Here is a 15,440-nt window from a genome sequence, read left to right as displayed (position 1 = left end):
CAATAAAACTTATTTTGAGTATCTCTTGAATTTTTTCATGTTGAATGTTCTTATACATTTCTAATGCACTTCTCCATTTACATATACTTTTGCCACACAAATCAGAACCCATTACTTTTAGAGCTAGTGGAAGTCCATTAGCATAAGATATAATTTGCTCTATAAGTTTTGAATAATCTTCCTCGGGTTCATTTGTGTGGAAGGCACGCATATTGAAAAGAGCACGAGCTTCAAATGGACTCAGTTCTTCGACCTTGTAAATTAGATGATTTCTTGGAAGAGTGGTTAGCGCTTGTACGTCTCTTGTTGTTATAATGACTCTACTCCCTGAAGCAAACCAGTTACATTTTCCAAGCAATTTTTCTATTTGTTCCAAATTATCCACATCATCCAGAACTAAAAAAACCTTCTTACAACAAATCCTTTCCTTTATCAAATTGGTTCCTTCGGATTCACGTTCTACCTTCAAATAGCTATCTCGTAAGATCTTAGAAAGAAGTTTCTCTTGGAGTTGTATTATGCTACCATTTATATACTTTTCTCTAACCTTCTCTAAAAAACAGCTTCCTTCAAAATGATGAGCAATTGTGCTATAAACAACGTTGACAATTGTAGTCTTACCTACTCCAGGAAGTCCATGAATTCCTAACATGCGAACTTCATTCGACTCAATATCTAAAAGTGACTTTATGGCCTCTACACGAGAATCTACTCCAACCAAGTAGCTAGCATCATATAACGGTCTCCGATTAAATATAGCACTTGATATTTCTTTCACAATTCCTTGGATAAAGTCATATTCAGATTTATATGTTGCGCAGCTGCCAATCACATGGCACAAGAAAACATAACATATAATGATTTTTTTTTTTTTTTTTTTTGAGAAACATACATAACATATTCAGATTTATAATGAGTTAGATTAGCAGATAATCCAAATTTGAGATATCTAGTTTTGTGAGTCCTAAGATACAACTAACACGTTTTTATATAAAGTACATGTAGAAGATTTCCGTACTATTATTAATATTAACATTTTTTTTTTCTACTTGAAAAAATGGCTTGTAGATTACTTTTGGAATCTTATCAAGTAGTTGCATGAAAACTCACCTCTCGTGAGGTTGCATATTTATTGGAAACCCACTACTAGTGGTGGCGCTATGTTATGTTCGAAATCTTCATATATTTTTAAAATATTTTGTATTGTGTAACCTAAAAAAATTATGAGCACCCTAAATTATTCTTGGTCCTTTTAAATACAAAGAAAAAGTCCAACAACAAATTTTATTGATCTAAAATTTGAAAAAAAAAAAAAAAAAAGCCCAACAACAAAATTATCTTTTGTGTGTGTGTGTGGGAAACAAAAACCCTAACCTAAGAGAATCAAAGAGACAACGTCTGCTTAGAGCTCAACTACCTCCACACAACTACTCTACTTGTGAATTGTATTTATCTCTCTAACTCTCTCTCTCTGTAATCATGACTATGTGTATGTATGAACAAGGTTATCAAGATCGAGATCTCACACATAATTGATGAAAGGGTTTGGAGATCGGATTGTAGGATCGGGACGAGGATTGTAAAATCCTACTTTTCAATTAAAAAAAAATACTAAAAAATTTCTATAATTATAATTTATAATATTTGTTAAAATCCTACTTTTCAATTAAAAAAAATACTAAAAAATTCCTATAATTATAATTTATAATATTTGTTAAAGAAACATAGAACAAAAGTACTTTTTGACAAAAATTACTAATAGAAGGAAAAATACTAAATTACAAACACATAAAGAAGGTTCAAAGTTCAAAGTTTCAACTTATAAATACCAAATTCTAAATTTTAACACTACAAATATTCATAATGTCTCACATAAACAACACAAAATAGATAACAGTACATAATTTTTCACATAAATATAAACCAAATAATAATGTTTCAAACACCACAAACACACTCAAACATCATAACCAAAGTTTTGGTTTTCTTGACTAGGTTTCTCAAAGTAAAGTTGATTATTATAAACGACACTCTCAACATTGTCAGAAATAATCACATGGTCCGCATTATCCATTGGATAATCATCAAAATCTCTCAACAGTAGTAGTCAGTTTGGAGCCTTTGGGCTCCATTTGGAGGCTGCTAAGATCCGGAGCGGGATCCCACACAAATCCTACTTTGGTACAGATCCTAAAGAGATTTGGGATGTTTTAAGAAGGTAGGATTTTAAGATCCTAAGATCCGGATCCAGAACTTATAACCATGTACATGACTACTGCTGTTGTGCTAGCTGCCTGTGTTCAATTTGAGTTTCATATTTAAAGTTTGATTTTGACTTTTTTTAGTAAAGTAGCTAGTAAGTGTATATTATATTTTATTAATTGATATTTTTGAAAGATCAGTGACCTAAGATCACTACTCGTAATGTTCAATGAGGGAGAAAAATCAGTATGTGTACGTAGTACCGTAGATTGTAGTGGAGGTAATCTTTTTTTTTATTTTTCTTTTATTAAAGGAGAAAGTAGTACAATAATTTAGTTATAGGCACTAGCTTATAAAATAGGATCGTGAACTTTATATTATATTATTTTTTATATAATATATATAATATAAGATCAATGTTGATGGAGCCACGATTGGAGCAACACAATGTCATAATCCTCTAGAGTTGGAGCTGCACTGCTGCCACTTCCTTTGCTACCGGCTTCTTTCAGTTCTAAAGTTTAAATCAAGAGGCTAAACTCGATCTATCTTTCCGGCTTAGCCGAACTCCTCACCTGGGGTGACTGAAGGATATTCTGATTCAAGCTCTGTTCACTGACTACAGGCGATCCCGAAACCGTATCGCTGCCCGGGGAAGCAATCCCCGAAGACTCGACAATCGGGGACTCAGAGAGGGTCTCGGGAGCATGATGGTGAGATGCCCGGTCCCCCATCTGGAGGAGGTGGCTGATTAGAGATGACGTGGGCTGTGTTTTGGTAGCTTTAAGCAAAAATATACCTTGTGCACTGGGACCGTCGGAGTGTGAAGCGAAAACAGTGGAAGGAGTAACTTTTGCTTGGGATATGGGCTTTCGTGATGTCGTGTTTGAGTGTGACTCAAAGGTTGTCTCTGATTCTATAAATGGGTATTGTGAGTTGCCAGCTACTATTGGCAATATTATTGATGGGATCAAACACAAGTTCAGGGATTTTCAGCAGGTCTGGGTAGGGGTGTCCACGGGTCGGGCCGGGTCGGTTTTGGGCCCAAACCGTACTCGACCCGGTTGAATCGGTTTTTTATATTTGGGACCCGTATTCGACCGAATTTCGGGTCGGATCCGACATTTCGGGTAATCGGGTTGTCCGGGTCGGAGTCATCGGTTTCACGGGTCTGGGCCTCGATTTGGGCCGGACTTTTTGCCATTGTTAAAATCACAGAAAATTCACTTTTTTGGGCCTTTTTACTTACTTTTAAAATTTTGAAATAGAACTTCCAGCATAACAAAACTAGACCTATTGGGCCATCAATCAGGACAAATCAAAAAGGCCCAAAACAAAACTAAACCTATTGGGCCATCAGTCAGGACAAATCAAAAAAGCCCAAATAAGGCTTATTCATTTTATCACCTGTGATCAACACAACACTGAACACACCAAAAAGTCTCTGTTATCCAAATAGGTAATCTTTCCCACATTAAGAACAAAAAATAAACACAATCAACTAATCTGTAATCTGTAAAACACCACAAAAGGCACCTAGGCAGTAAACTGCTCAACACCCATAAAACCTGCAAACCACAACAAATAATATTTCCAATTTTTTCCAGCAATAACATAAAGTTTTTTGGGCAGCAATATTTCCAGCAATATTTCCAATACTATACTGCAATATTCCAACAGATATACATACTTAATAACATAAAAGGCAGTCACTGCAAGTTTTTTGGGCAGTAACCCATAAGGCAGAAAGCTTGCTAGTTATACAATGTTTCAAGCTATATAATTAATTACAACAATCAAATACCATAGGTATTTCCAAAAAATAGCTTTTCCAAAGCATTGAATGACTACTCTAAAGTTTATAAGTCTATTACTAATAGAAAAGAAAACCTATGAACTAAGATTTCTTTTCTATAAGTATTGACAGTTGAGTATTGTTACAAATTAGAAAAGCAATATGTCCAAAAAAGCTTCCAAAATATTCCCAAAATGCTGCCTTCTTTACAAAATAATTTACCATCCTCCTACAATAGACAAAAAAATATTCAACAAACAATACATTAGTACCAACCAACTAGTAAGGAAACCAAGTTTATAATAGTAAGGGGCTATAAAGGCAGAATCATACCAAGTCAGTGATTAATCATCAATGCTAATCAAGGGTCGTTTGCATGAAGTGGAACCCTTGCTTGAGCTGGTATTTGCTGTTGGTTGTTGATTTAAAACTAGAAAAGAATAGGAAATAAACACAAATAGATTAAATTTTGCTTGAATACAACAGACATTCAATAAAATTAATACACTAAGTTTCAGAATTTAAGCATATTACCTAAGTCAAGTAACTCCTCCTCCAATGCCTCAACATCATCCCTTGACTGGCGATGAGAAATTGGAACTGTGGCTTGAAGCCAATTTTGTGAACATACAAGGTTTTGAACCATGAGAGGAGATAGTGCACTTCGAAATGGATCAACAATTCGACCTCCAGTGCTAAATGCTGACTCAGATGCAACAGTGGAAACTGGCACAGCCAGCACATCCTTAACTACTTTAGACAACACTTGGTACCTATTACAATTGTCCCTCCACCACTCCAATATCTCAAAATTTTCATCCTTTCTACCATCACAGTTTTCAGCCAAATACCTCTCAAGCTCATTACTACAATCTACAGATTGCTCAACTTGCAAAAACCGTTCATATCGCGAGTGAACCATCACATATGGATCACTAGCATCAGTTTCTAATTCTGTCCTATCACTCCCACTTTGATCTTGCACATTTGGTGAATGAATACAAGTGTAAAAATTATACAACTTAAACAAAAGGTCTTTCACCTTATCAACCATCACTTCTGCAACTGCATTCCCATAAATCTCAGAAAATGAAAACTTCAAAAACCTCAATTTTTTTCGTGGATCAAAGACCACAGCCACATACAAAAGAGGATTAATTTTCTCCCCTTCCCCCCAATACTTCTCAAACTTAGTTTGCATGTTTGTGGCTGTGCTTTTCAAGAGAGTGTTTTGGGATTTAACTAAATTGGAAATACTCTCCTGAATAACAAAGATCTCATCATAGAAGGCATTTGAAGTAACATACAATGAACCAGAAAATTTCTTTGTTGCATTATAAAACAGCCTTAAGAAAGTCACAAACACCCTACAATTTTGGAAATCAGTCATACATGGAGACCCCAAACCACCACTATCTTCCTTGGTCCTAAAGTACGACGAATAACCATCATCTTCAAAATCCATTCGGAGGAACACTTTCTCAAAATTTTCAGCAGTTTCTAACATGATATAGGTCGAGTTCCACCTAGTAGGTACATCTAGACTGAGAAGACTCTTGGAATCCATACCTAACCTCTCCATAAAACTCCTAAAAGTTTGACTTCTATTGGGTGAGGACTTCACATACCTCACAGCTTCACGCACCTTAGCAACAGATGCATCTATCTCTTTTAAACCCTCCCCCACAATGAGATTTAGGATATGGGCACAACACCTCATGTGCATGTACTCATTTTCTAAAACTGCCCCATTCCAATCTTTAGTCACCCTTTGCAAAAATTTAATTGTTGTTAAATTTGAACTAGCATTATCCACCGTCAAGGTGAATATCCCATCAATACCCCACTCACGCAACAACATCTCAATCTTTCTACCTATTGTCTCCCCCTTGTGGTCTTCAACTTGACAAAAATTTAGAATTCTCTTATGTAATTTCCAAGCATCATCAATAAAGTGACAAGTCAGACACATATAATTTAAATTTTGAATAGAAGTCCATGTGTCCGTAGTGAGACACACCCTACAACCCTTCAAGGATTTCCTTAGCTTCTCTCTCTCACTATTATAAATGCCAATCACATCCCTAGCCACAGTTTGATGAGATGGGATATCCTTTAATCTAAGCTTAGGTTGTAAGGTACTTACAAATTTCTTAAACCCATACCCCTCGACATACCTAAAAGGCAACTCATCAATTATAACCATTTCGGCCAATGCCTTTCTAGCAGCCTCAACAGAAAAGGATGTTGACACAAGGTGGAATCCATCTTCTCCATCCTTTTTGGGTACAAAAGCTAATGTTTTCTACCCTCTAACTACATCTTCTCTATTAGGGTTCTTGGGACATATTGGCACATGAGCTAACAAATTACTAGTACCACAACTCTTACTATCAGCATTATAAGATTTTTGACAATAATTACAGATAGCCTTAGTTTTACTAGTATCACCCTCACCTATCTTTACTTTTTCAAAGTGACCCCAAACAACAGACTTTTTCCTACCACTACAACCACCACTAACAAGAGCTGTCATACTCACTTGGCATGGTGGAACTGGGGGCAACTCAGAAGCAGCAGCTGCTTCAGCTTGGGTAGCAGCAGAATCTTCAACTTGGGTGGGAATAACACCATCATCTTCTGTAGCAGCTGGTGTTTGGACAGAGGGTTCATTAGTGTTGGTTTCCATGACCTAAAAAAACAAAGATACATATTAGCAAACTAGAGTAACAAGTATAATTAATAGCTTTAATAATAATAATAATAAATAATAACCACACACACCAAAAAGGAAAACCATTATCCTGGAACCACACATTTTAATAAACATAATCAAAAGAGATTATTAGAAAGCAAGATCACATATCTCTTCTTAGCAAGATCACAGATAACTCAATGAAGTAAATTAATTAGGGACATGCAAGATCACAGATCTCTTCTTAGCAGTGACAAATTGCATGATCATACTAATCACATCATAACAATCTTCTCATACAAAGCAAGGTAAATATTCTAAAACTTTAAAAACAAAGCAAGGTAAACTAAAACTTCCATAAGATGCTATAACCAAAATGTTAAATAAACCTTGTCTAATTTGGGCAGTACAGAACATACAAACTAATAAATGTTCTACAACTTTAAAAACAACTCACATGAATTACATTCAATAGTTTCCCTTTCAACATTCTATTTATCATTTAAATTACTCTGCCCCTTTTGTAAAAAGAAATATCAAACAACCACCACAATCAACTAATCACATCACAACAATCTTCTCATACAAAGCAAGGTAAATGTTCTAAAACTTTAAAAACAACTCTCATGAATTACATTCAATAGTTTCCCTTTCAACATTCTATTTATCATTTAAATTACTCTGCCCCTTTTGTAAAAAGAAATATCAAACAACCACCACAATCAACTAATCACATCATAACAATCTTATCATACAAAGCAAGGTAAATGTTCTAAAACTTTAAAAACAACCCTCATGAATTACATTCAATAGTTTCCCTTTCAACATTCTATTTATCATTTAAATTACTCTGCCCCTTTTGTAAAAAGAAATATCAAACAACCACCACAACCACCACAACCACTACATTCTTTTTTTTTTTATACTAAATACAAAGGAAAGCAGAAACCATACCTTGAAGAAAACCGTGGATGTATGGTTTTCAAACTTGAGGGCAGATAATGATACTTGGATTCAGCCTTCAATCCTGAATAAAATTAAAACATGATCAAAATTGATTAAAGAAAAGAACAAAGAACAGAAGTAAAATAGTTAGGATCTCTAAATTTTAAATACAGAGGAAAGCAAAAACTACCTTGAAGAAAACCGTGGGTGTATGGGTTTCAAACTTCAGAGCAGATAATGATACTTGGAGACTGGAGTCAGCTTTCAATCCCGTATAAAACTAAAACAAGATCAAAATTGATTTAAGAAAAGAACAATGAACAAAAGTAAAATAGTTAGGGTTTCTAAGTTATTTTTAGTTAGGGTTTCATAGTATGAACAAAGAACAAAAGTAAAATAGTCAGGGTTTCTAAGTTATTTTTAGTTAGGGTTTCATAGTATGAATCTGATTTTAACATTTGATTATTTGATTTTAACATTTAATTTCCATCACAAATGAAACCAACGAGACTAACAAAAAAGAAAGATGAGAAACAAAGAAAAGGGAAATGGGTAACGGCAGTGAAAATGACTAAATGAGAAACAAAGAAAAGGGAAGAGTGAAAAGGGAAGAGTGAAGAGTGAAAATGAAATCAACGAGACTAACCTTACTTACTCCGTGAAGAGTACACGGGGTGAGGACTCCGGTGGTAGCTATGGAGAGATGAGTGGACAGTGGCGGCGGCGCTAGGCGTTGGAGGCGGAGAGGGGACTGGGTAACGGCATTGGAGGCGGCTGGGGTTTGTTCTTTAGAATTTGGATTTGGAGAAGCAGTAGTTTGGATTTGGGGAAACGGTTTAGACTTTATAGAGTGTGAGATTGTGAGAGTTTGAGAGAGTTTGAGAGAGCAGGTAAAGAACTGAGAGTGTGAGACTGAAGAAGTGAAGGCTGAAGAGGTGAGGAAGAGTGAAAAGGGAAGGAGATGGCGTGAATGGGAAGCCATGTCCATACCTGACCTCTGGCTCTGAAGTGAAAACTGAAGAAAAGTGAAGACTGAAGAGTAGTGGCTAAGCTTGAATCCGTTTGAGTATTTTAGTCTAAAATGATTCAGATCTTTCCCCTTTATTTCTTACTGTTAGATTAGCTTTGCATCTTGTATTCTAACCGTTGATTAAAACTGGGTTATTGTGCCACTGTGGTGAGTCTGGTGACCGGTCATTTCATGCCCAGTTAAGTCAGTTTTGAGTCATCAACACCCTTCATTTAAAATTTTAATTTGAGATCAACGGTTGATATTTATGTTGGGAACGTGTGAGGGAAATCTGGGGCTGCATTACTGATTTGCTGGGATGGGCACATGTCAAATCTACTTTTTTGTTTTTTTATTATAAATAATTCGGTCGGATCGGATTTTTCGGGTGAAATAATTTGAAATCCGGGTCCGATCCGAACTATTCGGATTTTTTAAATGTCAATCCGTGACCGACCGTGGAGTGTATTCGGAGCCACCCGTGGACCTTCGGTTCGGGCGGTTTCGGGCGGGCGGGTCGGTTGATGCGGGTCCTTGGACACCCCTAGGTCTGGGTATCTCATATGAGAAGACAGGGCAATCGCCCGCACACCTCTTAGCTCAGCATGCTAGGAGTGTTGTTAATTTCGTAATTTAAGTAGAGAAAAATTCTATTTTTATTGAGCCAACTTTGATTCAAGATGTGATGTTTTTATCTTCTTATTAATAAAAGTGATGTATTTCTTATATAAAAAGAAATTGATGGTATTAGCTTGGGCAATTAAATTAAGTTATTGGTGTACTCGGATTCATGGGTCTAGGTGTATTGTTTTCCTTTTCACTTAACAACAACAACAACAATAATAATTAATCTTAAAAATAATAATGAAGCTAATAGTATTGATAATGAAGATTTCAAAATATAAAAACTTGTAAAAGAAAATTGTAAAATTGTTTATATTTGCATGTTTATTTTTATTTTTTTGATAATATATTCAAGTTGTGGGGCCGGAGAACTCGTGGCCCAAGCCCACTCTACATTAGGGCCTAGGGCCCAAGCCGAGGAGAGCCATTGTCGAGGACGACCTCTTGCTCGGCACCTCACGAAATGCCTGAAGAAAGGGGCAAACTGCGTGTAGGGGCAAGGCAAGGGAAAAAGCTGCCAACATCATAATACAAAACCCTGTATCTGACAAGTCCATACTCTAAACCATACCCCTTAACTTTCCCAACGACCCCAAACCACTCTAGGCATGGGTTGACAGGACAGGTCTGCACCCCAGAAAGGTGAAACTTATACGTGGACTCAAAAAGGGGAAACAAACACGAGTATAAAAGGAAAAACCCCCCAGAAGAAAAGGGGCCCTCCCCTGGTAAAGGGGAGAAAGGGAAGGATATAAGGCTCCTTGGACAGCGTCCGAGGACTTAAGTCCTACAACCCGTACTAATGGAGGGCTTAACTAGTCAAGCCAAGCCCGCCCATGTAAGAACTTCCATAGACGCCATGATTAAATCGTCCACCTGTGCCCAAGGTCATGTCTTTCAAGCCCACTCTCTACAAATCATATTGTTGGGGCCCTGTGCATACGAGCCCAACGTCATTCATGGGCCGTTAAATAAATCGTGTCCCTACAATTGGCGCTGTCTGTGGGGAGGCTTGCGCATTGGCTCAGGCGGCAGCAGAGTTGAGCCTTTGTCAAGCAAGGGTCTGCGAGGGTGCCTTCATTTCCAGTAACATGTTGTTGGTGTTCCAACATAAGTTCCCACTAGGAGCTATGCCTGGCAGTGCCAAGGGCACGGGCAATTCTAGGGGCTTCCAACATCAAGCTAACCCCTCCCCATCTGGGTCAATGGGCTAACCTTTGGAAATTAAATCAATAAATAAGTAAGAACTACAAGTTTTGGACGGAACCAAGGCCTTGTATGGTCCTCGGACTCAAGCCTCTGGGGAAACCAACTACTTACAAGGAAAACTACAAGTTTTGGACAGAACCAAGGCCTTGTATGGTCCTCGGACTCAAGCCTCTGGGGAAACCAACTACTTACAAGGAAAACTACAAGTTTTGGATAGAACCAAGGCCTTGTATGGTCCTCGGACTCAAGCCTCTGGGGAAACCAACTACTTAAAAGAAAAACTACAAGTTTTAGACAGAACCAAAGCCTTGTATGGTCCTCGGACTCAAGCCTCTGGGGAAACCAACTACTTACAAGGAAAACTACAAGTTTTGGATAGAATCAAGGCCTTGTATGGTCCTTGGACTCAAGCCTCTGGGGAAACCAACTACTTACAAGGAAAAATACAAGTTTTGGACAGAACCAAGGTCTTGTATGGTCCTCGGACTCAAACCTCTGGGAAACCAACTACTTACAAGAAAAACTACAAGTTTTGGACAGAACCAAGGCCTTGTATGGTCCTCGGACTCAAGCCTCTGGGGAAACCAACTACTTAGAAGAGAACTACAAGTTTTGGACAGAACCAAGGCCTTGTATGGTCCTCGGACTCAAGCCTCTGGGGAAACCAACTACTTACAAGAAAAACTACAAGTTTTGGACAGAACCAAGGCCTTGTATGGTCCTCGGACTCAAGCCTCTGGGGAAACCAACTACTTAGAAGAGAACTACAAGTTTTGGACAGAACCAAGGCCTTGTATGGTCCTCGGACTCAAGCCTCTGGGGAAACCAACTACTTAGAAGAAAAACTACAAGTTTTGGACAGAACCAAGATCTTGTATGGTCCTCGGACTCAAGCCTCTGGGGAAATCAACTACTTAAAAGAGAATTACAAGTTTTGGATAGAACCAAGGCCTTGTATGGTCCTTGGACTCAAGCCTCTGGGGAAACCAACTACTTAGAAGAAAAACTACAAGTTTTGGACAGAACCTAGGCCTTGTATGGTCCTCGGACTCAAGCCTCTGGGGAAACCAACTACTTAGAAGAGAACTACAAGTTTTGGACAGAACCAAGGCCTTGTATGGTCCTCGGACTCAAGGATCTGGGAAACCAACTATTTAGAAGAAAAACTACAAGTTTTGGACAGAACCAACTCTGGGGAAACCAACTACTTAGAAGAGACAATACGGGGTTTGGACACAACCTGGACGTTAGATGGCCTTTAGAATCTACCCCGAGAAAAAATTCCCCATTTGATAGTTGGGCTAATCCCAGGAATACATGGATTCCCCATCCTACCCTCGGATTCTCAGTACCAAGGGAATTGGTGCAACTGCAATATAGGGTCATACGTTGTCAAAACACAGTTAAAGTCCCTCGCTGCTCGGCTACCCTCTCGGATGAAATATTTAGTATTTATTGTTCTCGGACGGTCGCCGCGCATGCATTACGGGGCATTAAGCCGTTATCTCAATTGGTAAGGTTCTGTTTCAAGGTTTCCTGTTTTAAGCATCACTAAAGGAAGGTACATACATAGCGCACCCGTTTACAAAGTAGTTGCTGTCGAAAGGAAAAGTATGTGCAAAGAAATAAATTCATCTTTTATTAAGACAAAGAAATAGTACAGCGTACAATGAAAAGCTGGAATAAGCTTATACTAAAGCTAACTACATAAGCGAAAAGAAAGATACAAGAGAATAAAGAGAAAGCCGAGGAAGAAGTATAGAGGAGAGGTTGGCTGCTGTTCCAAGACGTTGTTCAAGGAAAACCATTCCTCAACACTTTTACATGCCTATAACTTAGGTAGCCAAAGAGCCCAACTCGGGGCCTGCACCGTTGAAGAAAAGGCGTAGAGAGCCCGACTTCGGGCTAGCGCAGCTGAAAAAAAGGTGCAGGGAACCCAACTTGAGGCCAGCACCGTTGAAGAAAAGGTGCAGGCAGCCGGAAGTTGATGGGCCTCCACGTAACCACGCCTGCGATATAGCAGATGGTGCTGATGGCGGAAAACTTTACTTCTGATTCACCAAGAATCTGGTGCGACCAGTACCTGCTTCGGATTTTGACTAAAAGAAGGAGAAATACCATTTCCCCCTTTGTCAAGACGGAAGATTTTCTTGAATCTGTGCCTCCCTTGCCCAGACCACGCTACCTTGAGTCTCGGAAGGACCCGGCGCCTCTGTGGCGGATGGAGTTCCTTTACCCCTATCCGTGTCTCAAACATATTGCACAAAGGACGGATAGCACTGAATACGAAACTGTGATTATGGCTGAAGGATTGTGATTTAGAAGAGAATCGGAAGGTTTATATGTAAGGAAAACAATCTCCTATCCTACTTATATAAAAGATAAGGTGGTGGCATTCAATTCGTGTAACTTTCCAAGGAATGCTACGGACAAGGCAGAGTTGGCTCAATTTCCAACGCCATTCACGACCGTAGGATCTGAAGATCCTCGTGAAGACGTGCCTCGAGTATTGAAGCGTCAAAGGACTTCACGTGATTGGGTAAAGGAACGCCTCTCAATTTGGCACGTCCTCCATGTAAATGGAAAAACACAAATATTATTGGAGTATGGAATCTGAGCAAGCTATGATATAAGCCCAACATTACCAAAACCCTTATCCCCAACTAAAAGTCGGGCAGCAGGATTTTGACGGGCTATTGTGGGGCCGGAGAACTTGTGGCCCAGGCCCACTTTACATTAGGGCCCAGGGCCCAAGCCGAGGAGAGCCATTGCCGAGGACGACCTCTTGCTTGGTACCTCATGAAATGCCTGAAGAAAGGGGCAAACTGCGTGTAGGGGCAGGGCAAGGGAAAAAGCTGCCAACATCATAATACAAAACCCTGTATCTGACAAGTCCATACTCTAAACCATACCCCTTAACTTTCCCAACGACCCCAAACCACTCTAGGCATGGGTTGACAGGACAGGTCTGCACCCCAAAAAGGTGAAACTTACACGTGGACTCAAAAAGGGGAAACAAACACGAGTATAAAAGGAAAAACCCCCCAGAAGAAAAGGGGCCCTCCCCTGGTAAAGGGGAGAAAGGGAAGGATATAAGGCTCCTTGGACAGCGTCCGAGGACTTAAGTCCTACAACCCATACTAATGGAGGGCTTAGCTAGCCAAGCCAAGCCCGCCCATGTAAGAACTTCCATAGACGCCATGATTAAACCGTCCACCTGTGCCTAAGGTCATGCCTTTCAAGCCCACTCTCTACAAATCATGTTGTTGGGGTCCTGTGCATACGAGCCCAACGTCATTCATGGGCCGTTAAATAAATCGTGTCCCTACACAAGTAATTATTATTTTTTTAATTAGATTTTGTATATATAATTTAAGTTTCTTAAAAAAATTCCTAGACCCAGCCACCTTGTCCGCTACCAATGTTGGAAAGAAATAATCAACAATATTTTGGAAAAATAATAAAAAATACAAGGGTGAAACCCTTAACTGGAAAGGTTAAAATTCTTCAACTTCAAAGATTGACCATTGTAGGCTAACTAGCTTCCTACCAATTGATATGATAAAAAAATTCAGCAAAAAAATAAAATAAAATAAATGATATGATCAAAATAGAATACTTTCATACTTTTGCATCTAGTGGTTTTGGTAAACCATTAGAAGTATAAAAGCATGGATCATGATATCAACCATTAGATACATACCCTTTCTCATAATGTGATCCAGACACACTAGCTGCTTTACTTAAGGCTTCCCTCCACCTCTGCATCTTCCCCATGTTATCCTTGAACTCCTTTTCATGGTTAGCTAGCGCTATCCCAAAGTTTCCCAATTGATTACGTACTTCTCTTGGTTCTACGTTATAAAAAATCGGTCGAAATAGAACCATTTGGTCAATTTCCATACACTCAACAATCTTAACAAGTTCGTCCAAACACCATTTGGACTCTGCATAGTTTTTAGAGAACACAATAACCAAAACCATTGACTCTTCGATTGTTTTGAGAAGTTCTGCTGAAATTTCCTCTCCCCTTGGAAGCTTATCATCCATGAAGGTGTTAATACCTTTTTGTTCCAAAGCCTTATATAAATATGTTGTAAAACCTGCACGGGTATCTTCACCTCTAAAGCTCAAAAAGACATCATACTTCCATCGGTGAGTGGAAGAAGAGGAGGAGGCTCCTTCGTTGGTCAGGAAAACCATTGGGATCTATAAGCAGAAGATTGAGAAGATAAAAGATATGGTAAATTGGGAATTAAAAGAAATGGGAGAAAGTGAATGCATGGAAAGAATGAACTATACCTTTTTGACAGTAGGATCACAGTTTTGACAATTGAGTCTTGCACCAGAACAGCCCCGGTTTTGTGAGGCTCAGACTTGATTGAAATGCTCTGAATCAGTGTGTTTGATTGGGAAATTGATAAAAAAAGTGAATTGTCAGACAGAGAGATCAAATCGAAATGGAAATTTGGAGTTAAAATAGAAGAAAGTGAGTGAGTGAGAGTGGGTGTATGTATAGGAATTGTAAGTTGGCATTTGTTTGACAAAACGGCATTTGTTTGACAAAATAGCATTTGTTTGACAAAACAGCATTGCGTTTGATTGGGAAATTGATAAAAAGAGTGAATTGACAAAGGGTGTGAACACTTTGAAAAAAAGCCTTTCATGTATGAAAGTAGACTTTTTTTCCCTTCTTCCTCCACTCAACCATTCTAGATCTTGGGGCCGTTTGATAACATTGTTCTAGAGAGAGAGAGAGAGGACGAAAGAGAGAGCTGAAGTAGAAAAACAAAAATGAAAACAAATAAAGAAAAGAAAGAAACATGTATGGATGAGAGTGAAGAGCAAAGTATACGTGTGTGGAGGAGAGTGAAGAGCAAAGTATACCTGTGTGGGGGAGAAAAAAAATAGGAAAAAAGAAAAGAAAAAAACGTGTATGTATGAAAACAAATAAAGAGATA

At 38.6% G+C, this 15,440-nt stretch overlaps 1 protein-coding gene across 4 annotated transcripts in view; it reads right to left on the bottom strand.

Moving 5' to 3' along the window:
* LOC126712874 (disease resistance protein RUN1-like) overlaps positions 1-15,091 on the bottom strand; it is a 37,093-nt gene extending 22,002 nt beyond the window's left edge. The window contains exons 1-3 of one of the 4 annotated variants that reach the window (XM_050412378.1): positions 14,782-15,091; positions 14,183-14,688; positions 116-821 (exon numbers count right to left, since the gene is read on the bottom strand). In XM_050412378.1, coding sequence (XP_050268335.1) covers positions 116-821; positions 14,183-14,682 — 1,206 coding nt within the window. In that variant the 5' untranslated portion in view covers positions 14,683-14,688; positions 14,782-15,091. The remainder of the gene's footprint in view (positions 1-115; positions 822-14,182; positions 14,689-14,781) is intronic. The other 3 variants (XM_050412377.1, XM_050412379.1, XM_050412376.1) reach the window with 3 other exon arrangements.
* Positions 15,092-15,440: the final 349 nt, after the last annotated feature.

Source organism: Quercus robur, chromosome 2 (genome assembly GCF_932294415.1).
Source record: "Quercus robur chromosome 2, dhQueRobu3.1, whole genome shotgun sequence".
Taxonomy (NCBI): domain Eukaryota; kingdom Viridiplantae; phylum Streptophyta; class Magnoliopsida; order Fagales; family Fagaceae; genus Quercus; species Quercus robur.
The sequence above is the reverse complement of the archived record's forward strand: the minus strand, read 5'-3'. Positions and strand labels throughout refer to the sequence as shown.